This window comes from Ranitomeya variabilis, chromosome 1, assembly GCF_051348905.1.
Source record: "Ranitomeya variabilis isolate aRanVar5 chromosome 1, aRanVar5.hap1, whole genome shotgun sequence".
In the NCBI taxonomy this organism is placed as follows: Eukaryota; Metazoa; Chordata; class Amphibia; order Anura; family Dendrobatidae; genus Ranitomeya; species Ranitomeya variabilis.
Window position 1 is genome coordinate 472,458,496 of NC_135232.1, and position 24,493 is coordinate 472,482,988.

The window sequence follows — 24,493 nt, forward strand, 5'->3', positions numbered from 1 at the left end:
GCACAGCAGGAAGTCTTAGATGGTTTGGTCAATGTGTGTTAAACACTTTGTCATGCAGACTCTGTAAAGGTTATATCCTATACTTTGAAAAGCAAGATGGTTAATTATTACAATCTGTTTATATTTCAGGTCCGATTGTCTTTCACAGGACTTGAATAGTCCTAAACCCCAGTTTGTTCGGGAAGTCTTGGAAAAATGCATGAGGTAGAACCATTCGCTATTGCCAGTTGATAATGTCTTTTAGGGTATGTGCACACGTACAGGAATTGGCAGTGCTTTGGAAGCAGCACATGTCAACAGCACAGTCTATTGAACACAGGTGAATCCACATCTGCTCATTGAACCGTGCGGATTCACCACGTGAAATACATTGTATGGGTGAAATTTATCTTGCGGAAAAAAGCCAGTCTCCACAAGATAAAGATGCGCCACATGTCCATCTCCGCGGGTGATTTGTGGGCACCTTTGCATGAATAGTGGGTATGGGATTTCTTGAACTCCAAACCTCTATGCTGTAACATCTGCCGCTGCACAAGTATGCAGCGTCTAACTCATAACGTTTACTGATCGTGTGCACCTACCCTTACTTTTTGGAATGTTACACTTGCATGTTTAGTATTTTAGTCAACTGAACAACGCCTACTCGTAAGGCAATCCGTCCTAGTTGCTGAAAGTGGCTGACAATAACACAATGTTAATGCCCACTTGCTCTTTGCCAAGGAATGGCGTACTCTTTTTATGAAGACCTATACCTTATCTTGGCCTATTTAAGTAACGCTTGTTTAGTTGAAACTTTGACTAGTTATCACCCTGGGCAATGACACTGCTGCATGGTCATTGGACCATTCAGTAAGTGTTGACTAATTAAAAAAAAAAAAAAAAAAAAAAGCCTCAAACTCAATCATGTTCTGCCTCCTACTTAAAAATATATACTTTATGTATATAATGTATATGTTTAGTGGCTTATGAAAGTATTCAGCCATCTCCATTTGCATTTTTTTGTATTTTGCTACCTCACAACCTGGAATTTCTCTGCCTTTTTTTTTTTTTTTTTTTTTTTTTAAACATGTGCATCAGTTAAGGTAAAGAACTTGCCTACAACGCTGAACATTTTGGTTTTCTGTTTATTGTGAATCAATGCAAATTGTCTCTTCAGAGAGGAAGAGGACTAGAACTCTAGTGCCGCCTACTGGAAGTAGCAATCCTAAAGGTCAATGTCGACTCATTAACGAGCCTTGTTTCAGATTCCAGTCGGATGGCTCTCAGAGCCAAACCAGATCTCACACTTTGCACTGATGAAGGGCAGTACCCTGAAACATTGTCTGTAAATTGAGATTTTGGTTTGGCTTTTATCCCAAGCATGAGCTGTGTTGGTTTGGCAGCAGACACGGCGTTTACCTTGATCTAACCACATCATCTTCATCATCCATACATTTGGGGAGTCGCCCATATGTCTTTTGGCAAACTCAAAACGAGCCTTATACTTTTTGTGTGTAAGTAAAGGCTTTTCTTTGCCCACTCTTGCTTAAAAGCCACCTTTATGGAGTGTATGGCTTATTGTGGTCCTATGGACAGATACTGCAGTCTCTGCTTGGGATCTCTGCAGCTCCTTCAGGGTTATCTTTGGTCTCTGTGCTGCCTCTCTAATTAAAGCCCTCCTTGCCCGGGTTGACAGTTTTGCTGGGTGCCCTCTCTTGGCAGGTTTGTTGTGGCATCATGTTCTTTCCATTTGATGATGCTCTGTGGATCATCATAGATTGGGATATACAGCTCTAGCAAAAATTAAGAGACCACTGCAAATGTTCAGTTTCTCCTACGCCTCATTGGGGGACACAGGACCATGGGGTGTTATGCTGCTGCCACTAGGAGGACACTAAGTAGACAGAAAGATTAACTCCTCCTCTGCAGTATACACCCCTTCACTGGATACAATTTCAACCAGTTCTTGCTTAGTGTCTTAGGAGGCACTTGGGTCTTTTTTCCCAGACCCCAACTTTATTTTATTTTTTGATTTTTTAATTTTATGTAAATTTTTAATTTTTTATTTAACGGAGTGAAGGGGGCGACGGGTCCTTTTTTTCATAGGGTCCGCTCTCCCCCGAACCAACAACAGGCGAGCACGGCGAGTATACCTCCCCGTCCCTCTCCTGCGACGTATGGCGCACGAAAAGTTTGCGCCAGGGCAACGGTTCCTATTTTGGTCCCGATTTCCCCCAACCCCCTCCAGGACCCTGCATTACAGCAATGTAATCTGGAGAAGAATGCAGTCCGGAGGGGATGTTGTGCCGCAGCCCCCCTCTGCTACAGCAGCGTGATGCATCAGGGGCCTCTCCATTCCCATCCAGGGTACATGGATTGAGTTCGCATTCTCACAGAAGTGCCTGCAGACCTGTGAGAACCGGGACAATGGCGGCTGTAAGTACCTTCAGGGGACTCTCCCCTGCTCCACCTTAGCGGCAGCTATGCGGTCCGGGTCCCCAGGGAGAGGCACCGCCGACCGGGGGTCGGTGGTGCTCGGCGGCGCTCCGTCGCCGCACATCGTCGGCAGGCCCCCAAAAATTTAGTCCCCGGCTTCTTCAGCCGGAGTAGGCCGCTGTGGGAAACATCTCCTCCCTCGGCCGTAGCTCCGCCCCCTACATCGGCGCTTCTCGTCTGGGACGAGAGGCGCCCTCCAAATCTCGGGGGCCATATTTCCTCTCTCCCTGCACGGAGTCCACGCTTCTCAGCGCTCCAAGGAGAACTCCTGGACAAAGAACCGCCATATCTCTCTCTGGGGACACAGACAGGACCGTGGGTAAGCTGTTTCAAGAAAGCTTAACCCTTTCCCTGCGTATACTGCCCGCTCTGTCCCTAAGGCACTATGTCTCAATCCAAGGAGACAAAAAAGGGTAACAAGAAGCACACAGTGTTTTTCACTGTATGTACCACTTGCAATGCGGCCCTGCCCCGAGCCCACACTAGCCCCTTGTGTGCAGATTGCGTCTCGCCCTCTGTGCAGCCGCCCCTTGCCGACGCCGATGCCGATGCCGCAGCCGTCGACCCGGTAGAGCCTAGCCCCCCTGAGTGGGCAACCTCTCTGTCACGATCTGTGGCTTCCCTAACCAGGGCAATTAACTCTCTCCGGGGCCCCCCTCCAGGTCGGACCGTGGAGGATTCAGACGACGGTATGGATTCTTCTACCAGCAGGGGGCGTACCCGGTCACTTTCTACCCGGGGCTCCAGAAAACGTGTTCACGTTTCATCCCCTGACCATGAGCTAGCGGGCCCTTCAGTACCTGCAAGCTCTGCTTCCAGGTCCCCTTCCCCAAACTCGGATGACTCTGAATATGAGTCCGACATTTCCTACGTTCAGGACCCCCCCTCCTCCCAAGAGTCTCTCGACTCTCTCATTGAGGCGGTAAACCAGACCCTGAAGGTGACTGAGGACTCCGCATCGGAACCCGAGCATGTGGTGTCTTTCAAGAAATCTAAACGTGTTAAAAAGGTTTTTGTCATTCACCCTCACTTTAAGGAGATTGTACAAAAACATAGGGATCGCCCAGATAAACGCTTCATAGGACAATAGTCCATCGAGGCCAAATACCCTTTTTCTCGGGAATTAGTCAAATACTGGCTGCAGTCTCCCTCGGTGGACCCTCCTGTGTCACACCTCGCGTCCAAGACCATCCTGTCTCTTTCGGACGGTTCCTCCGTTAAGAATCCCTCCGATCGCCAGATTGATTATCTGGCTCGTTCCGCCTTCGAGGCCACAGGAGCGTCTCTCTTCCCATCCTTCGCCGCCTCTTGGGTGGCTAAGGCTATGGTCTCTTGGACCGAGACTCTTTCTTCTAACACCAGTGATTTACCTCCAGAAGCCAGCATACTGGTTAACCAGATAGCGCAGGCCGGAGACTTCATAGTCAACGCCTCTATGCACGCAGCCAATTGCGCTGCAAAGGCAGCCGCCAATGCTATTTCCATCAGGAGAGCCCTGTGGCTCAGGGATTGGCGAGCAGATTCGGCTTCTAAACGTTCTCTAACAGCCCTGCCTTACCAGGCCGGTCGGTTATTTGGAGAAAAATTGGACCAAATGATCTCGGATGCTACCGGAGGGAAAAGTAAATTTCTCCCCCAGCAAAAGCTTACCCGGTCCTTTCGGTACCAGCAGCAACCTCCATTTCGGCCTTTTCGGTCCAATACCAACTGGTCTTCTACATCCTCTACCCCCGCATCAGGACGAGGTTCGCGCGGTGGCCGAGGCGCCCAGGTCTCTTACAGACCTAATCGTAACTGGAGACCCAGGCCTAAACCTCCCGGGTCTAAGGGATCTGCATCCCATGGATCCTCCGCCCAATGACTCCTTGCATCATCCGGTGGACTCCAACAAAGTAGGCGGACGTCTACTCTTGTTCCGTCCAGCCTGGCTCTCAGTCGTTTCCGACGAGTGGGTCAGAGAACTGGTGTCCACCGGATACAAAATAGAATTTTCCTCCCCCCCCCCCCCCCCCCTACACGCTTCTTCCAGTCTTGCCCTCAAAGGTCAAAGGCCACAGCGTTTCTCCAGGCAATACGGGCACTACAAAAGGACGGAGTCATCATTCCGGTCCCCCTAGAACAAAGATTCAAGGGTTTCTATTCGAATCTGTTCGTGGTCCCAAAGAAGGACGGATCACTACGTCCGATCCTAGACCTGAAGCTACTAAACAGATTCATAAAAATCCGACACTTCAGGATGGAATCCCTCCGTTCTGTGGTTGCGTCTATGGAAAAGGGAGAATTCCTGGCATCCATAGACATCAAGGATGCCTACCTGCACATACCTATCTTCCCTCCGCATCAGCAGTTCCTTTGCTTCGCCTTTTGCGGGGAACACTTCCAATTTGTGGCCTTGCCCTTCGGTCTCGCCACCGCTCCCAGAGTTTTCACGAAGGTCATGGCGGCTGCCATGGCCATTCTTCATTCCAGGGGAGTGGTGGTAATTCCGTACTTGGACGACCTGCTGATAAAGGGTCCTTCCTACCCAGCGTGCGAAGAGTCCGTCGTTCTCACGGTGGATACTCTTTCTCGCCTGGGATGGAAGATAAACTTCGAAAAATCTTTTCCAATTCCGTCTCAACAAATCTCCTGCCTGGGGATGATACTGGACACTTCCCGCGGTCTGGTCATACTTCCTCAAGACAAAGCTTTGGCCTTGCAGCAGGGAGCCCAGCGTCTTTCTCGTCCAGTATCCCACTCCATTCGCGCCAGCATGCGAGTTCTCGGGCAGATGGTAGCGGCCATGGAAGCGGTCCCATTTGCGCAGTTTCACCTCCGTCCCCTGCAGCATGCGCTACTGTCGGCTTGGGACGGCAACCCGTCCTCCCTCGACCGCCGATTCATCCTGTCCCCTCGGGTCAGGAAGACCCTCAGGTGGTGGACGCTGAAGTCCTCCCTAACCCAGGGAAGGTCTTTTCTCCCAGTACGGTGGCTGGTGGTGACCACCGATGCCAGTCTCATAGGCTGGGGAGCGGTCTTCAACCATCACACAGCCCAGGGGCGGTGGTCCATTCAAGAGTCTCGCCTTGCCATCAATATCCTCGAGATTCGAGCTATCAGGCTAGCATTGTTCCACTTCCACCGACTTCTGGCAGGTCATCCAGTCAGAATCCAGTCCGACAACGCCACGGCCGTGGCATACATCAACCGTCAGGGCGGAACTCGCAGCAGGACGGCCATGCTCGAGGTGTCTCACATCCTCCATTGGGCGGAGTCGAATCATTCGCCCATCTCGGCGATCCACATTCCAAGTGTGGAAAATTGGGCGGCGGACTTCCTCAGCCGCCAGGGCATCGCCTCCGGAGAATGGTCCCTCCACCCGGAGGTCTTCCAGCAGATTTGCCATCGCTGGGGGACCCCGGATGTGGATCTCATGGCTTCCAGGATGAACAACAAGGTTCCTCAGTTCCTTGCTCGGTCCCTCGACCCACGGGCCCTCGGAGTAGACGCCCTGGTCCTGCCTTGGCGCCAATTCCGCCTCCCGTACATTTTTCCTCCTCTTCCCCTACTACCGAGGGTCATCAAAAAGATCAGGGCAGAGGGGGTACCAGTGATTCTCGTCGCGCCAGACTGGCCGCGTCGGGCATGGTACGCCGAACTGGTTCAGCTGGTAGCCGACGTCCCCTGGCGTCTTCCAGATCGCGCGGATCTTCTTTCACAGGGCCCGATTTACCACCAGAACTCAAGGGCCCTGTCTTTGACGGCCTGGCCGTTGAGTCCTGGATTCTAGGCCAAGCGGGTTTCTCTCCCAGGGTGTCCTCCACAATGATCAGAGCTAGGAAACCTATTTCCATGCGTAGTTTCCACCCTACCTGGCGAATTTTTTTCTCATGGTGCGATGCACAGGGACGATCTCCTCTAGTATTTTCTATTCCTTCCATACTGGAGTTTCTTCAGTCCGGACTAGAGTCGGGACTTGCCCTTAGCTCCCTAAAGGGTCAGGTTTCGGCATTGTCAGTCCTTTTCCAGCGGAAGATTGCCAATAGGTTGCCGGTGAAAACTTTCTTCCAGGGAGTTTCCCGTGTGGCGCTTCCCTACAGGTCACCCTTGGATCCGTGGGATCTCAACTTAGTTCTCGGAGCTCTTCAGGAGACTCCCTTTGAACCGCTACAGGACGTTGCCTTGACCTTCCTTTCTTGGAAGGTAGTCTTCCTAGTAGCCGTCACGTCCATCAGAAGGGTCTCGGAGTTGGCTGCGCTCTCCTGCCGCCCTCCCTTTCTAATTTTTCATCCGGACAAGGCGGTATTGAGGACCTCTCCCACCTTTTTGCCCAAGGTCGTCTCCTCTTTCCACCTCAATGAGGAAATTGTTCTGCCTTCGTTCTGTCCGGCACCGGTCCATCGCATCGAAAAGGCTCTACACACCCTTGATGTGGTGAGGGCTCTTCGTCGGTACGTCTCAAGGACGGCTCCCTTCCGCACGTCAGACGTCCTGTTCGTACTTCCAGAGGGGCCCAGGAAGGGTTCTCCTGCTTCAAAAGCCACTCTGGCAAAATGGATTCGATCAGCCATTTAAGAATCCTATCGTGTCAAAGGTGTTCCTATCCCAGCTGGGATCAAGGCTCATTCTACTCGGTCGGTAGGCGCCTCGTGGGCCATTCGGCACCAGGCGTCGGCACAGCAGGTCTGCAAGGCTGCGATGTGGTCCAGTTTGCACACTTTTACCAAGCATTACCACATTCATTCTATCTCTTCTGCAGACGACGCCCTTGGCAGGCGCATTCTGCAAGCGGCAGTTCCTTAAGCCGTAAGCCAGTGGTACATGGGGTATTAGCATATTGTTCCCCACCCAGGGACTGCTTTTGTACGTCCCATGGTCCTGTGTCCCCCAATGAGGCGTAGGAGAAAAGGAGATTTTTGTTTACTTACCGTAAAATCTTTTTCTCCGAGCCACTCATTGGGGGACACAGCACCCACCCTGTTAGCCTGTTTTGGCTTGTTGTTACTTCTTTGGTTTTGACATAGTTGTCTTTGTTCATGCTCCTACTGCTTTACTACCGAACAGGTTGAAATTGAATCCAGTGAAGGGGTGTATACTGCAGAGGAGGAGTTAATCTTTCTGTCTACTTAGTGTCCTCCTAGTGGCAGCAGCATAACACCCCATGGTCCTGTGTCCCCCAATGAGTGGCTCGGAGAAAAAGATTTTACGGTAAGTAAACAAAAATCTCCTTTTCTCTGATTTTTCTCTTTATAGGTATATTTTTGAGTAAAATGTAAATTGTTCTTTTATTCTATAAACCTACTGACATGTCTCTGAAGTTCCAAGCAATAAATTTTGTATTTATTTTCTGAAAATGAGAAATGGTCAAAATAACAAAAAATGCATTGCTCCTTAGACCTGGTCGTCTAATAGTTAGACTTAGACCTGGAGAGGCGTACAAGACATAGTGTCATGCACCCACTGTGAAATTTGGTGGAGGATCGGTGATGATCTGGCGATGCTTCAGCAAGACTGGAATTGGGCAGGTTGTTCTTTGGGAAGGACGTATGAATCAAGCCGCATATAAGGTTCTCCTGGAAAAACAGTTGATTCCTTCTGCTCAGGCAATGTTCCCCAACTCGTGGGACTGGTTTGTCCAGCAGGACAATGCAACATGCCACACAGCTAGGTGAATCAAGGTGTAGATGAAGGACCACCACATCAAATCCCTGTCATGGCCAGCCCAATCTCCAGACCTGAACCGCATTGAAAACCTTTGGAATGTAATTAAGAGGATGATGGATAGTCACAAGTCATCAAACAAAGAACTGCTTACGTTTTTGTACCAGGAGTGGCATAAGGCCACCCAAAACCAGTGTGAAAGACTGGTGGAAAACATGCCAAGATGCATAAAAGCTGTGATTAAATATCATGGTTATTCCACAAAATATTGATTTCTGACTCTTCCTGAGATAAAACATTAGTATTGTTGTAAATGATCATGAACTTGTTTCCTTTGCATTATTGAGGTCTGAAAGCACTGGGGGAGTTTGTTTTATTTTGACCATTTTTCTTTGTGAGAATTTCCAAGCAATAATTTTTTTTTTTTTCTGAGACGTGTTGTCAGTTGTTTATAGAATAAAAGAATCATTTACATTTTACTCAAATATACCTAGAAAGTGAAAAAGTAGACAAACTGAACATTTTGCGATGGTCTCTTAATTTTTGCCAGAGCTGTATATCTATACACCAGTTATTTAAACACCCCTTGTAATGTAACAAACTTGGTAAAAAGCCAAATGGGGTGAATACTTTAGCAAGCCACTGTATGTATATCTCATTTTTCTATTGCAAAAAATGTGGGAATCATCAGTGTGAACTTTTCCTTGGCATATGTTTACCAGTCTGTTTTTTTTATTTCAGACTTTCTTACCACCAACGAATATTGGATATAGTACCCTCATCGTTTTCTGCATTATACCCAGCTGAGCCAAAATGCGTATTCAAATATGGTGATGAAAGTAGTAGTAAGTTGGCATTTTTTTATGAAACTTTCTATCTGCCAATAAGATCAAAAACTGCCCAATTTTTGCCTGAAGACAGTGTTTTTTTTTTTTTATTTTTTTTTTTAGAGGAACCTGTAATGTCCTAAATCCGCTATTTGCCTGTAGATACAGTGATAATCTGCTGGTAAATAGCGTTAAAGGGAATCTGCCACTAGACTTATTGTAGGCCAGGTATGTTTTATTCTGAAATGCTGCGGCATTTCAGAAAAAAAATGATTTGATGCTTGCATTTTTGAGGAGGATTTTGAGCGCTTTCTCAGTTTCTGCTGCTAAAAGATTACATGATGAAAGACCTGTCAAACTATCAGTTACTGGAGAAGCCGGCTGGGGCCGCACTGGACCATGCTGATTGTGATTTGGACAGCATGAATCTAGTGACGGGCTGCGCCGCGGTGACTGTAATATCTTCCTGCACTGCCCCGATGACTAGAAGCTAGCCGCTCTGGAGAGGATAAACATCATTTTATCTTTGCTCCTTTACTGTAAGCCCAACATGCTGTAAATATTTGATATGTCCAGATTATCACGATATCTTCAGGTAAACATGGTTTTTGGAGGTAATTTTTGTGCAGGAAATCGCATCGGGTGTCAGCTGATTCTGACAGCTGATACCCTGCACTAAGTGCCAGGAGCGGTCCGCTGCTGGCACTTCAACACCCGAAATGTGAAAGCCCCTCTGCCTTTGGATCGGAGACCCTGTGGTGACGTGTGGTCCCGATCCTTGCCACGGTGACCCAATGTAGTCATGACGACATCCAGGTCACCAGACCAAGTAAACATGCTGGTCATGCCCAGTGCATGATGAACAAATTTGTCTGTCAGTGCAGAGCTGACCGCTTCTGCAGCATGGAGATGAAGCAGTATCCCCATGCTGCAGAAACTTAGTCTTCTAAAAATGATAGTCCCAGGAAAAGAGTGAATTTTTTTTTTTAAATAATTGTAAAAATATAAAAAATTAAAAATAATCAAGATATTGTATCCCTTAATAAATGTTTGTATGAAAAAAAAACAATAAAAGTACACATTTGATATCATCGCGTCCACAACGACCTGACCTATAAAACTGACCCACTAGTTAACCCCTTAAGTGAGCGCCATAAAAAAATAAAGCTTTTTTTTTTTTTTTTTTCTTTTGTTTATCATACTACCGAACAAAAAGTGAAATAAAACGTGATAAAAGACGGGTGTAAATAAACATGGTACAGCTGAAAACATCTTTTTGTCTCACCAAAAACAAGCAATCATGCAGCTCCATCAGTGGAAAAATAAGTTATATTTCTCAGAATAAAGTGGTGCAAAAATATTTTTTTTTCTGTAAAATTAGTTTTTATTGTATAAAAGCACCAAAACATAAAAACTATATAAATGAGGTATCTCTGTGATCGTACGGACTCGAAGAATAAAACTGCCTTATCAATTTTACCACACACTGAACCACCAAAAGAAATTCCCTAATTGCTGTTTTTTGTTTGGTCTGCCTCACAAAAATCGGAATCAAAAGTGATCAAAAAATGTCATGTGCCCAGAAATGGTACCAATAGAAACGTCAACTCGTCCCGCAAAAAACAATACCTCACATGACTCTGTGGGCAAAAATATGGAAAAATTATAGTTCTCAAAATGTGGTGATGCAAAAACAATTTTTTTTGCAATAAATTTTTTTTTTTTTAGTGTGACAACAGCCAAACATAAAAAAAGCATATATAAATCTGGTATCTCTGTAATTTCACCAACCTTTAGAATAAAGTCGCGTAATCGCTTATGCTGCACGAGGAACGGCGTAAAAATATAAATAAAACCAATTCTTCACCTACTGTTAATTTTTTCATTCTGCCTCCCAAAGATCGCAGTAAGGCTCAGCCCACATTTATCCTGCGCTCTGCGTTGAGCACTTACACCGGGGTTTCAGTGTAAATCTCTGAAATGCGTAATTCAGACAGAACCTCTGGCAGAAGATTCCCTATAATGAGGCAGATGGAGGCACTGTGGAATCCATAGGACCTGTGATCCAGCGGTGTCCGTCTTTTTAGTCGTGCATAAAAGTGCCATCAGCCACAGCTTTGTGCACTTCTGAAAAGGACAGCACTAAACAGAGGCTAGATAAAGTTCAGAGTAACTCTGCTGCCTTATTATAGTGAATGGATCCCTCAGGGGTTTCATATGAATCACGTCACTCAAAGATTTAGAAGGGGATCCAAGAAGTATTGTTTCTCCTTGCGGAGAGTGACATGTTCAGCATGCCGAGATGAGGAAACTTAAAGCCTCAAGGCTCCTCTGGGAAATATGCAAATTGTCTCTTCAGAGAGGAAGAGGACTAGAACTTTAGTGCCACCTATTGGAAGTAGCTATCTTAAATGTCAATGTAGGCCCTTTAAGGAGCCTTGTCACGTGACTTAGGATAAAAGCCAAACCAAAATCTCAATTTGCAGACAGTTTCTCCTTCGCCTCATTGGGGGACACAGACCGTGGGTGTATGCTGCTGCCACTAGGAGGCTGACACTAAGGCTACTTTCAGACATAGCGCATTTTTGAGCGCTATTTTGCGGGCGCTTTTCAAAAATGCGCAATGTCATTTTCGTCTGCCGGCAAAGTGAATGAGAAATTCACTTTGCCGTTCAGACACACCGCAAAAAAACGCGGCGCTTTTGTCTGCAAACACGCCGGCGTAAAAAGAATTGACATGTCAATTCTTTACGCAGCGGCGTGTCTGCGTATCCCCCTAGGGCCCCATATTAACGTGCACACACAGCGCCTTTGTCCTGGGTGTCGGCGTCTTTGTACGGAGGGGTTGACACCCAGGACCGGACGTGACGTCGGACAGGAAGAGGGAAGCCCCCGCCCCCCAGTGAAGCAGCATGGAGTGTGAGTGTGAGTGTGAGTGTGAGTGTGTGTGTGTGTGTGTGTGTGTGTGTGTGTGTGTGTGTGTGTGTGTGTGTGTGTGTGTGTGTAGCGACGCTGCAGCGATAGCGACAACGATGCCGATCGCTGCAGCGTCGCTGTTTGATCGCTGGGGAGCTGTCACACAGACCGCTCTCCAGCGACCAAGGATGCCGAGGCCCCCGGGTAACCAGAGTAAACATCGGGTTACTAAGCGCAGGGCCGCGCTTAGTAACCCGATGTTTACCCTGGTTACCAGCGTAAAAGTAAAAAAAACAAACAGTACATGCTCACCTGCGCGTCCCCCAGCCTCTGCTTCCTGACACTGACTGAGCTCCGGCCCTAACAGCAGAGCGGTGACGTCACCGCTCTGCTTTCACTTTCACTTTAGGGCCGGCGCTCAGTCACTTTGATACGTGGCACTTTGATACGTGGCACGTGGCACTGAAATATGTGGCACTGAAATATGTGGCACGTGGCACTTTGATACGTGGCACGTGTCACTTAAATACGTGGCACGTGGCACTTTGATACGTGGCACTTTGATACGTGGCACTTTGATACGTGGCACTGAAATATGTGGCACGTGGCACTTTGATACGTGGCACGTGTCACTTAAATACGTGGCACGTGGCACTTTGATACGTGGCACTTTGATACGTGGCACGTGGCACTTTGATACGTGGCACTGAAATATGTGGCACGTGGCACTTTGATATGTGGCACGTGGCACTTTGATACGTGGCACTTAAATACGTGGCACGTGGCACTTTGATACGTGGCACGTGTCACTTAAATACGTGGCACGTGGCACTTTGATACGTGGCACTTTGATACGTGGCACTTTGATACGTGGCACTGAAATATGTGGCACGTGGCACTTTGATACGTGGCACGTGTCACTTAAATACGTGGCACGTGGCACTTTGATACGTGGCACTTTGATACGTGGCACGTGTCACTTAAATACGTGGCACGTGGCACTTTGATACGTGGCACTTTGATACGTGGCACGTGGCACTTTGATACGTGGCACTGAAATATGTGGCACGTGGCACTTTGATACGTGGCACTTAAATACGTGGCACGTGGCACTTTGATACGTGGCATGTGTCACTTAAATACGTGGCACGTGGCACTTTGATACGTGGCACTTTGATACGTGGCACTTTGATACGTGGCACTGAAATATGTGGCACGTGGCACTTTGATACGTGGCACGTGTCACTTAAATACGTGGCACGTGGCACTTTGATACGTGGCACTTTGATACGTGGCACGTGGCACTGAAATATGTGGCACGTGGCACTTTGATACGTGGCACTTAAATACGTGGCACGTGGCACTTTGATACGTGGCACGTGGCACTTAAATACGTGGCACGTGGCACTGAAATACGTGGCACTGAAATACGTGGCACGTGGCAATGAAATACGTGGCACGTGGCACTTAAATACGTGGCACTTAAATACGTGGCACTTAAATACGTGGCACTTAGGCTATGTTCACATTTGCGTTGTGCGCCGCATGCGTCCTTTTTTTGATTGATTTTGGACGCAGCAAAAATGCAACTTGCTGCATCCTCTGCGGCCGGATGCGTGCGCTGCAGTGACGCATGCGGCCGGCGCAAAACGCAAGTGCGACGCATGTCCATGCGCCCCCATGTTAAATATAGGGGCACATGACGCATGCGGCGCCCGACGCTGCGGCGCAGACCGCAAATGTGAACGTAGACTTAAATAGCTGGATAGAGCTGGATCCGCGGGCTGTGATCTGGCCTACGCTCAGCACTCTGCGGAGCGCTGTCATTCAAAACACGTCCACTCATTTTGGTGTTTAGTCCCAAAATGGAGGATGGAAGAAGAAAAGGGTTGGACAAGGAAATGACATCATTTCTTTTTTTTTTCCCCCACTGCAGTTAAAGCTTTATTTGTGTCAAACACAGACAATCTGCAGAGAAAACTGCATAAAAAAACGCACTAAAAACCGCATCAAAAACGCACCAAAAACGCACCTGCGTTTTCTGCCAAGAGCTGCGGTTTTTGTCCTGAAAAAAAAGGATTGAAATCAGGATCGTGTGAACATACCCTTACCGTACAGGGTTACGAGGGGGGGCGTCTGACTGACGCCTGCCCTAGTAACCTGGGGTTAGTGACAGTGGGGTTAGTAAACCCCAGCTGATGTCTGTTCCGCTTGCTGAGGCGTCTTTGGCTCAAGGCCATTGCAGCTGGCAGAATCGACATGATGTTAACTCCAGTGTGTATTGTATTCTGAGTCATAAAGACAGGAAATGACCTCAATGACTCTTTTTTTTTTCCCCCTTTTTTTTTTTTCAAACAAACTTTATTTTGAGTACACAATGCTGAAAAAAACGCAGCTGCAAAAAACGCAGCAAAAAACGCTGTGTGTGAAAGCAGCTGCGTTTTTTGCCTGCGTAAAAAAACGCAGGTAAAGCAGCAGCAAAATACGCGCGCGTAAAAATACGCAGCAAATATGCTGTGTGTGAAAGTAGCCTAAGTGATACAAAGAAAGTGATCTCCTCCCCTGCAGTATACACCCTCCTGCTGGCTCTCAGCTAACCAGTTCTTGCTTAGTGTCCGTAGGAGGCACACGGACGGGTCTGCTATTCAGACCCAAAACTCTTTATTATTTTATTTTTACCTTTTACATTTTTTATTTTACCTTTTTACAACAGATGAAGGGGCAACGGATCCTTTCAAGGCTCCAATCTCCCCGAACCATCAACAGGCGAGCACGGAGAGTGTCTCCTCTCCGTATCCTCTCCTGCGACGTGGGATGCCAAGCCTGAGCTGATTCTTAGGGGCGACGGGCCCCTTCAGGGGCACCGATCTCCCTGCACCCTGAACAGAGGAGCACATGGCGTGTCGCCTCCACGTATCCTCTCCTGGAGCCAGGCCTAATGCCGGACAACTGGCCCTGTCCACCCGGGGGCTGAACTCCATGGATGTACAGAGGCCCCTCTCTTTGGCGTCCGAGCAGCCCCCACTGTCCCACCACTGTTTAAAGAGGATGGCACAAGGAGTCGGACGGTTCCTCTCCACCTCCCTAACAAAGGGATGGTGGATTGAGGTTTACCTCTCTATCCCTGCACCGTCCACTCTGCAATACCTGACCTGCAGCTGAACAATAGTGAGCGCGCCTTCCTCGGCGCTGAAACCCAGTCATCCGCGGCGGCTCCATGCCGGGACGCACACCGATGGTGAGTGGATCCAGTCAGCGGTGGCCTCTGCAGTGGGATATTCACATGCTGACAGACAGCCTCAGCTTCCCTGTGGCCCACCTCCCTGCGATAACGCTCCGGCCGGCTGCAAAAACTTAGACCCCGGCTTCGGCCGATGTGTAGGCCGCATCCCGGAAGTCGTGCCCACACTATGGTGCGCTAAGGCTGCTCCACCCGCTTTTCTGGCTCTTCTCGCCTGGCACAGGAGCGCTCAATTTTCTCGGCCACTACTACGCCATTCACTTCTACCGCTGGTATCGCTCCCTCCAGCTGCAAAAATTTAGGCCCCGGCTTGGGCCTATTCATGGAAGTCTCGAGGCTCCGCCCACATCTTGTCTGTCTCTGCCCCCCCCCCCCCCTTCCCGAATTGGCGCTTCTCGCTCTCTGCGAGATTTTACCACCTCTGCAACTCCTGGTGGCCATCTTGGTCCACCCGGCCGGCTCACGCAGGGGCGACAGTTTTTTGTAATAAAGGGGCAACTCCGGTTCTGCTCTACACTACGCAGTGTCCCTCATAAGGAGACTAAGCTCCCTCGTAGAGCATTTTCCATTCAGTCCGGATAAGCGATTCACTGGACAGAAGCCTCTACGTGGGATGCCATGCCTGGTCTGATTTTTAAGGGCGACGGGTCCTTTAAAGGGCACCGATCTCCCCACACCATCAACAGACGAGCACATGGAGTGTCTCCTCCATGTATCCTCTTCTGCATCCAAGCCTAACGCCAATCTGCAACATCAGTACCCGGGTAAGGAAGTACCTAACCATAAAGGCACATGACCAGTATTCCCTGGTCTTAAAGGCACATGACCGGTGTTCCCTGGTCTTAAAGGCATATGACCGGTGTGCCCTGGTCTTAAAGGCATATGACCGGTATGCCCTGGTCTTAAAGGCATATGACCGGTATGCCCTGGTCTTAAAGGCACATCTTCAATCCGAAGTCGGTCACAGGAGCCCTCTGCCGCTGATCCCAGTTTATCCCAGAGTAACTAGTTCCCTCAGTGGACTTCGTTACTGACCGCAATCCATGGTTTCTCTGACCAAGAGGTTGAATCCCTCCATGAACCCTCTGTGGCTCGCAGGACCGATATACATGGCCCCTCTCCGACATGGGAGCCGTCGGCTAGCAGGGGCTGCAAGTATTCTAGAAAGTACAGGCATCTAGAAACGTACAGGCATCTAGAAAACGGAAGTTTTCATTTCCTGATCTCTCCCCAATGATTTGCTGAGAACAAGGATCTGAATATGGATCGGATATTGCCTTGGATCTGGACCTGCCAGAGCTTCAGAAAAGGATGGATTCACCTATTTATATCAACCAATCTCTGTACATTGATGAGGGACAACCTGCCCTGTCCACCTGGGGACCTGAACTCTGTGGATGTACAGAGGTACCCTTTTTTGGTGTCCGAGCACACCCCTCTGCATCACCACTATTTAGCAGATGATGCAAGAAGGCAGACAATCCCTCTCCACTTCCCTGTTAAGAGGATGGTGGACCGAGGGTTCTTAATTTTCAACTCTGCACTGTCAAAAGAGCGGCAATGGCAAGAGACAGCTTTTTCCCGAACTGCCGGATGCAGCTGCGCATTCTGCCACTTGGCAGATTACCCGGGTAGAATCTCCTGTGGTCCATCGGGCAGGGATACTGGTAGGTATATCATCAATTAAAAAATACCACGGACTGTCAGATAGCAAATCTGGTTCGTTTCGTCTTGCTGATTCGGGTTCAGCGCTCTACCCTTCCTTAGCCGCCGCATGGATTGCTAGAGCAATGGTCTCCTGGTCGGAGACCTTAACTACTTTGATTCACACCAGTAACCTTTTCCCGAAGACAGTACAGCTGACCAATCAAATCTTCTGAGCGGGAGTCTAACAAAGGATCATATGTTTCCTACAGACCCAACCAGCAGTGGAAGGGTTGTCCAGGACAGTCTAGATCTAAGGGATCTTGTTTCCAAAAAGGGGAACGAAAAGTAAGATCGATCCTGGACCTCAAACTTCTAACAACCTTTGACAAGGTCCTCCTTTTTCGGATGGAGTTCCTCCGCTCAGCCATTTCTTCAACAGAAAAAGGTGGAGTTTCTGGCATCCATCGACATTCGGGATTCTTACCCTCACATTCCTATTTTTTTTTTTTTTTTTTTCCTCTCTACAAAAATCCCTTCGCCTTTCCATTCGCGAACAGCATTTTCAAGTCACGACCTTGCCCTTCGGCCTGGCTACCGCACCCAGTGTTCGCAAGGGTCATGGCGGTTGTCATGTTCCTCTGGCACCCTAGTAGCGTGGTTGTCCCACCCTATTTGGTCGACTTTCTAGCCGCTCTTCCAGGACTACGCTGAGTCGTCTATATCACTTGCGATACCCTCTCACCTGGGCTGGCAGCTAAACTTAGACAAGTTTTCCTCATTTCCAGCCCAGCAGATCCTTTTTAAGGATGATCCTGCGCAAAAAGGATGGTAATTCTCTCTCGAGTCAAGGTCGTGGCCCTTCAACAGGGAGCTCGCGCACTTGATCACTCATCCCCTCAGTTCATTCGGTTCGCTAGGAGGGTTCTGAGGAAAAATGGTGACAACAATGGAAGCAGTTTCCTTCGCTCCACTCGTTTTCAGCAAGTCAATCAGGCTTTAAAAGGGTAGTCTCTGAGCTCCTTCCTCATCCAGGGCCTTCTCCTGGTCCAATGGTTATTAGTCAATACCTATGCTAGTCTTCTTCTCCCGATCATTGCTCTGGGGATCCGAATGGTACAGCTAATCCTACAGCAGGTCCACTGCCTTCAGGCGGGTCACCACATCCGACTTCAATTGGATAATGCCACGGCTGTGCCATATGTCAATCATCTAGCAGGTACCCACAGTCAAGCGCCATGGCCGAGGTACCTCACACTCTCTGATGGGCCAAGAGATATCATTCGGTAATCTCGGCAGTACATATCCCTGGAGTAGAACACTGGGCGGCAGACATATTCAGCCGTCAGGGTTTCTCCTCAAGTGAGTGGGAACTTCACCCGGAAGTCTTCCATCAGATCTGCCTTCACTGGAGTACTCCAGATGTTCGTCGGATGGCGTCCAAACTGAACGCCAATGTACTCGAGTTCATGGTTTGGCCTCGAGATCCAAGAGCATCGTAGTGCGTGCTCTGTTCTTCCATGGTACCAAATTCCATAACCCCTCTTCCACTACTTCCGAGATCTTTTTGGAAGCAGGAAGGGCCCCAGTGATCCTGGGAGACCCGCACTGACCATGTCAGGATTTCTCGTTTGCGGCACTAGTATTTTTCCGTCTTATTGCAACAAAACTGCAAATATGGACTTCCTCGCAGGGAGTCTTCACCTGTGGTTCTTCCCTATCTCATACCGTTAGAGCTTTGGGACCTTAATGGCCCTGGGGGTCTTACAGTAGACTCCTTTTTTGATCCGGACAGACTTTACTATCAGGGAAGGTCGCTCCCTTTTTTCTCTGTGATCTTGTCATCCTGATGAACTTGCCGCTCTGTTCTTTCAGACTTTTTTTCCTTATTACTATCAAGGCAAGGTTATCCTCAGGCCATCCCCTTCTCTTGTTGCCAAGGTGGTATTGTATTCCCACTGGTACATGGGCATCATCCTTCTCTCCTCTTTCGGCTCCAGTCCACAAAACGAAATGGGTTCTCCATAATCTGGACGAAGTGAGTGCTCCGAGTAGGTACGTATCGAGGACGGCGTCCTTCCGAAGGTTAGACACTTTATTTGGGCTTCCTGACGGTAAGAAGGAGGTTTCCTGACTGTCACAGGAAGGGTTTAGCCGTTTCATCGGCCATGTTAGCCTGGTGGATTCGTTTCACCATCCAGGAGTCCTTCCGTGCTAGATGTCAACCTATCTCCCTGTCTTAGGGCCCTAGGCACCAGACGTCGGCAAGCACGGCTTGCGGATTCATCCAGTCCGCATGCATTCTTGAAGCACTATAATTGCCACACTTCCACAGATGTGAGTTTGGGCAGGCGGACTCTGCAGGCCACGGTGGCGCACTTGTAAGTAACGGTTACACAGGGCCTGATCTGATGTCCCCACCCAGGGACTGCTTTGGGACGTCCCACGGTCTGTGTCCCCCCAATGAGGCGAAGGAGAAATAGGGATTTTTGTGTACTCACCGTAAAATCCTTTTCTCCGAGCCATTCATTGGGGGACACAGCTCCCACCCTGTTATTAGCTTGTGCTTGTTTTATAATTTGACATGCTATACTCTCATATATAATATGACATGCTATACGCTCATATGTTATTGATCTCCTACTGCTTTTGCACCAAACTAGTTAGCTGAGAGCCAGCAGGATGGTGTATACTGCAGGGGAGGAGCTAACTTTCTTCGTTTCACTTAGTGTCAGCCTCCTAGTGGCTCGGAGAAAAGGATTTTACGGTGTGTACACAAAATTCCCTATTTTTTTTTAATTTTTTTTTTCCCCCCCACATTCCAAAAATTCCTGTGAAGCACCTGAAGGGTTAATAAACTTCTGGAATGTGGTTTTGAGCACCATGAGGGGTGCATTTTTTAGAATGGTGTCACCTTTGGATATTTTCTGTCATATAGACCCCTCAAAGTCACATCAAATGTGATGTGGTCCCCAAAAATAAAAAGGTGTTGTAAAAATGAGAAATCGCTGGTCAGCTTTTAATTCTTAACTTCCTAACAACAAAAAAAAATTTGGTTCCAAAATTGTGCTGATGTAAAGTAGACTTGTGGGAAATGTTACTACTTAAGTATTTTGTGTGACATATCTGTCATTTAAGGGGATGAAAATTCAAAGTTGGAAAATTTGCGAAACTTTCGCCAAATTTCAGGTTTTTTTTTTTTTTTTCACAATTGCAACTTATATCAAATAAATTTTACTACTATCATGAAGTACAATATGCCACGAAAAAACAGTCTCCGAATCACTGGGATCCATTAAAGCGTTCCAGAGTTGTTACCTCAAAGGGACAGTGGTCAGAATTGTAAAAATTGGCCTTGTCTTTATAATGAACCTGTCAGCAGTTTTAGCTGATATAAGATACGACCATCACCTTTCAGGGCTCATCTACAGCATTCTACTCACCTGCGGGGCGGTCCGGTCCGATGGGTGTCGCTGGTCCGGGGCCTCCCATCTTCTTATGATTGGCACCCTCCTGATTGCTTTTTGTGGATGACGCGACCTTTCATCATCCACACAGGCTCCTCGGCATTTCGCGCTCCTGCGCAGGCGTACTTCTCTGCCCTGCGGAAGCGCCAGGAAAGGTCAAAGAGCCCCGACACATGCGCACTGCAGTACTTTGCTCTGCCCTCAACAGGGCATTGAAGTATGCCTGCGCAGTAGCGCGATGTCGGGGAGCCTGTGTGGATGATGCAGGGTCGTGTCATCAACAAGAAACAAGTAGGAGGGTGGCGATCATAAGAAGATGGGAGGCGTCGGACCAAGAAGAGCGACACCCATCGGACCGGACCGCGCCCCCACAGGTGAGTGTAAGTTATTTTTCAGCTCTTTCAGGTCGAGTTGGGGGCTTATATTAAGCATTATAGAATGTTGTATATAGGCCCTGAAAGGTGATGGTTGTATCTTATAGCGGCCAAAACTGCTCACAGGTTACCTTTATCGTGCAAACCACCCTTTTTTCCTGATGTGTGCATTTTTTTTTCCCACTTTAGGTGCTCTACCTGGATATGCGGTTGCTATTAACTTGACGAATTCCATAAAAAATAAGGCCATTAGTGAAGATATTTTTATTATTTTAAAAGATGTGCAAAACCCTAACCAAGATGACGATGATGGTAATGTATCTTTTTTTTTTTTTTTTTTTGGGGGGGGGAGGGGGGTGTTAAATAAAATATGGTCATATCTATTCATGGCACGATTTAGCTTCTCACTTGGCAATTACAATTTACATGTTTGCTTTCTCTTAGATGAAGGGATGAGCTTTAACCCCCTGAAAATAGAGGTGTTTGTTCAGTCCTTACTCAATCTGGCTTCAAAATCTTTTAGCCATTCATTTAGTGCACTCGCAAAGTAAGTAAATTGAGCACCACATTATTGCATAGATTTACAACCTTGACTTAATAACTTTTTGCTGCATATTTATATATTTTTTTTAAAGGCAATCTGTCACATTTGACCCATCTAAACTATTAATATGGTCATACAGGTATCGCTCTAATCAGCTGCGTTGACCTATTCCCAGCTCTGGGGAGAACTCTTCCTGGAAGATTACTCTGCCTACAGAGCTTATTTTACATGAAGAGGGACTTATCAGTGCGATGGCCGCTCTCTGCACTCCCTATCTCACTGCAGAGCTGTGTATGATTATAACTGACACATCTGCAATATTGTTGCAATACAGAAGAGCTCAGAGAGATGCAAAAAATATGTTTGCAAAAAGACAAAGTTAGTTTCTTCTGTTCCTGTTAGTTACTTATCTCACTGGTAACTCCTCCTTCATGTAAAATAATCTCTGGAGGCAGAGGTATCTTCAAGGAAGAGGTCATTTTACAGATGGTGATAAGATTATTTTTCAACAAGCCGTCTGAAATGAGACCTACAGGGATGACTTTTTTTTTCAGCAGTCTATAACCTGTTTGTCCATACTAAGTCTAGAGAGGTAAAATGTGACAGATTCACTTTTTAAAGGTTTTTTTTTTTTTGTATTTTGTTTTACTAATTTTGTTTATTTTTTAAAAGGTTTCATGATGTATTTAAAGTCCTGTCTGACACAGAGGAAGGAAAGCTCCATATTTTGAGGGTGGTGTATGATGTCTGGAAAAATCATCCTCAGGTGGCTTTTTTAAAACATGACCGTTTGTCATTAGAGCAATGTTCAGATGTATAAAAAGGCTTTTATTTTAATTGTGGTGTTTTTTTTTCTTCTTTTCTCTGCAGATGGTTGCAGTACTCGTGGATAAAATGATCCGAACACAGATTGTCGATTGTGCTGCTGTAGCTAACTGGATATTCTCCCCAGAGTTATCTCCTGACTTTACTAGGTAAAATAAAAAAAAATAATCATTTTGCTTCTTGCTAAGTGCTTAACCCCTTATTGACATATGATGTACTGGTATTTCAAATGTCAGCTCCCTGTTTTTGATGTGGACTCAGGAATCTAGATGAGCGAATTTGATCGGATCAGGGCTCATTCGGCAAGCTATAGCGCTTACCGAAAAAGATGCAGAGGGAACCGGGATACATGGAGCACGCCAGCCGATCAGCTGACCTGCTCCACAACTGCATGTGTCATGGCTGTGTGAAAGTCACGACACATGCATGGGAGAGCCTGTTTGTTGGGACTGTGACACAGCCGCGACACATGCAGCTGCGGATCCGATCAGCTGATGCGATCCAGGAAGCCGGGTTCCTTCTGCAGCTTATTCTGTAAGCGTTATGGCTTGTCGAATGAGCCCTGATCCGATCAAATTCGCTCATCTCTACTCAGGAACAGAGTCTGCATCTTTGCCAGCAGAACAGCTGTAGTTGTGCTGAGACATTACACACAGGAGGACTCATTTTACCAATTATGTGACTTCTGGAGGCTAATGGTCACTCCAGGAGTATATTTCGGGGTATTAGACTACAGAGGGCTGAATACAAATGCACATCAGAATTTTCAGATTTAAATTAAATAATTAAAAAGCAATGTATCATTTCCTTTACATTTTACAAATACTTGCTACTTTTGTGTTGGTATATCACAGGTGGGGAACAATTTTTTTTTTGCCAGGAGCCATTTTCATATTTATACAATCACTCGGGAGCTGTAAAAAATTGACCAAATGTAGCAGGAGAAATTTAAAAGTTAAACATTGAATTCACTCCCCTCTAATATGATAGCTGGAACTGCTTTTATTTGGGGTGACGATGTTAGGTGGTGTTGATGATGTTGCTACTCATAACTGGCTTTCCAGATTTGCTTCACTCTGGAGCGCATTCAATTTTTTGCAATGCATTTTGAAAAGAACTCACAGCTGTAAGTTCTGAACAGAAATGTATTTTATACTGCATATTTCCTCACTGTGGGAAAATTATCACTGTTAACCCATTTTTGACATTTGCATTGTGTATATATACATCCTGGTCAACCAATACAGTATATATACGTCATAGCGATTGCCCGCACACAGGAGGCTGACAGCTGACACCTGCCACTCAGTGTCAGGAGCGGTGCCCGCACTGCTCCTGGTACTTTAACCCCTAAAGACTGCAATCAATATCTATCGCAGCATTTAGCAGGCATGCAGAGGGAGGAAGCCCCCTCTGCTCTTCGATCGTCGCCCATCATTCCAATGACACCATTGTCCCCTGCAAGAGAATTAAAATAACAAACAACAATATTCCTCACCTGTCCTCTGAGAAAATAATAATCCATTTCTCACAACTGGTCTAACTGAACAAGTTGCATGATACGACCATACAGCCTGACATCCAGCACAAACACTGAGCAGCGTCTGCTACTACTGCTCAGTGTCTTGCTTTGAACTCCAATAACCTGTCTGACATCAATGCGAGCATGAGAAAGTTCTTACGCTCGTGGTGCCATCAGGAAGGTCCTGGGAGTTCAGTTCCTTCACCTAACTGACGTCAGCGTGAGCGCCGTGGGAAACTTTCTAACGGAGCTTGAGCTGACTTCAGTTGAAGGTGAAGTGACTTCATTGGCTGTAAACTCCCAGGACCTTTCTGATAGCACTACGCATGTGAGAACTTTCTCACGCTCGTGGTGACGTCAGACAGGTTACTGGAGTTCACCATGAGACACTGAGCAGCAGTAGCAGACGCTGCTCAGTGTCTCTGCTGGATGCCAAGGCACTGTATGTACACTCCAAAATGTCAAACGGTTCTCTTTCCCTTCCGAGCCTGCCGTGCGCCCAAACAGTGTTTTCCCCGACATATGGGGTATTTGGGTGCTCAGGTGAAATTGCACAACAATTTTTTTGGTAAATTTCCTGGTGTCACCCTTATGAAAATAAAAATATTTGGGTCTAAAGTAAAGTTTTTGTGTGTGTGTGGGGGGATCATTTCTTTCCATCCACATTCTATTCCTGTGAAGCACCTGAAGGGTTAATAAACTTCTTGAATGTGATTTTGAACACTCTTGAGGCATGCAGTTTTCTGTCGTATACTGTACAGACACCTCAGTCACTCAATCAAATTTCGTGTGGTCTCTTATACAACTTTAATTTTGTAGGAAAAATGAGAAATCGTGGGTCCACCTTTAACTCTTAATTTTTTTTCATTGTGAACTTATGCTTCAAAAATTGTGCTGATGTAAAGTAATTTGTTGGAAATGTTACTTATTAAGTATTTTGAGTGACATAGCTTTCTGATTTAAGGGCATAAACATAAAGGGTATGTGCACATGTTCAGGTTTTTTCGCGAAAAAAATG

General features: G+C 47.1%; 1 protein-coding gene across 1 annotated transcript in view; it reads left to right on the forward strand.

Annotated features, from left to right (window-relative positions):
• NCBP1 (nuclear cap binding protein subunit 1) overlaps positions 1-24,493 on the forward strand; it is a 92,697-nt gene that overhangs the window by 57,863 nt on the left and 10,341 nt on the right. Inside the window, exons 14-19 of the mRNA XM_077250716.1 lie at positions 130-204; positions 8,857-8,960; positions 20,774-20,896; positions 21,029-21,131; positions 21,801-21,894; positions 21,999-22,102. Of these exons, the coding sequence (XP_077106831.1) occupies positions 130-204; positions 8,857-8,960; positions 20,774-20,896; positions 21,029-21,131; positions 21,801-21,894; positions 21,999-22,102 (603 nt within the window). The remainder of the gene's footprint in view (positions 1-129; positions 205-8,856; positions 8,961-20,773; positions 20,897-21,028; positions 21,132-21,800; positions 21,895-21,998; positions 22,103-24,493) is intronic.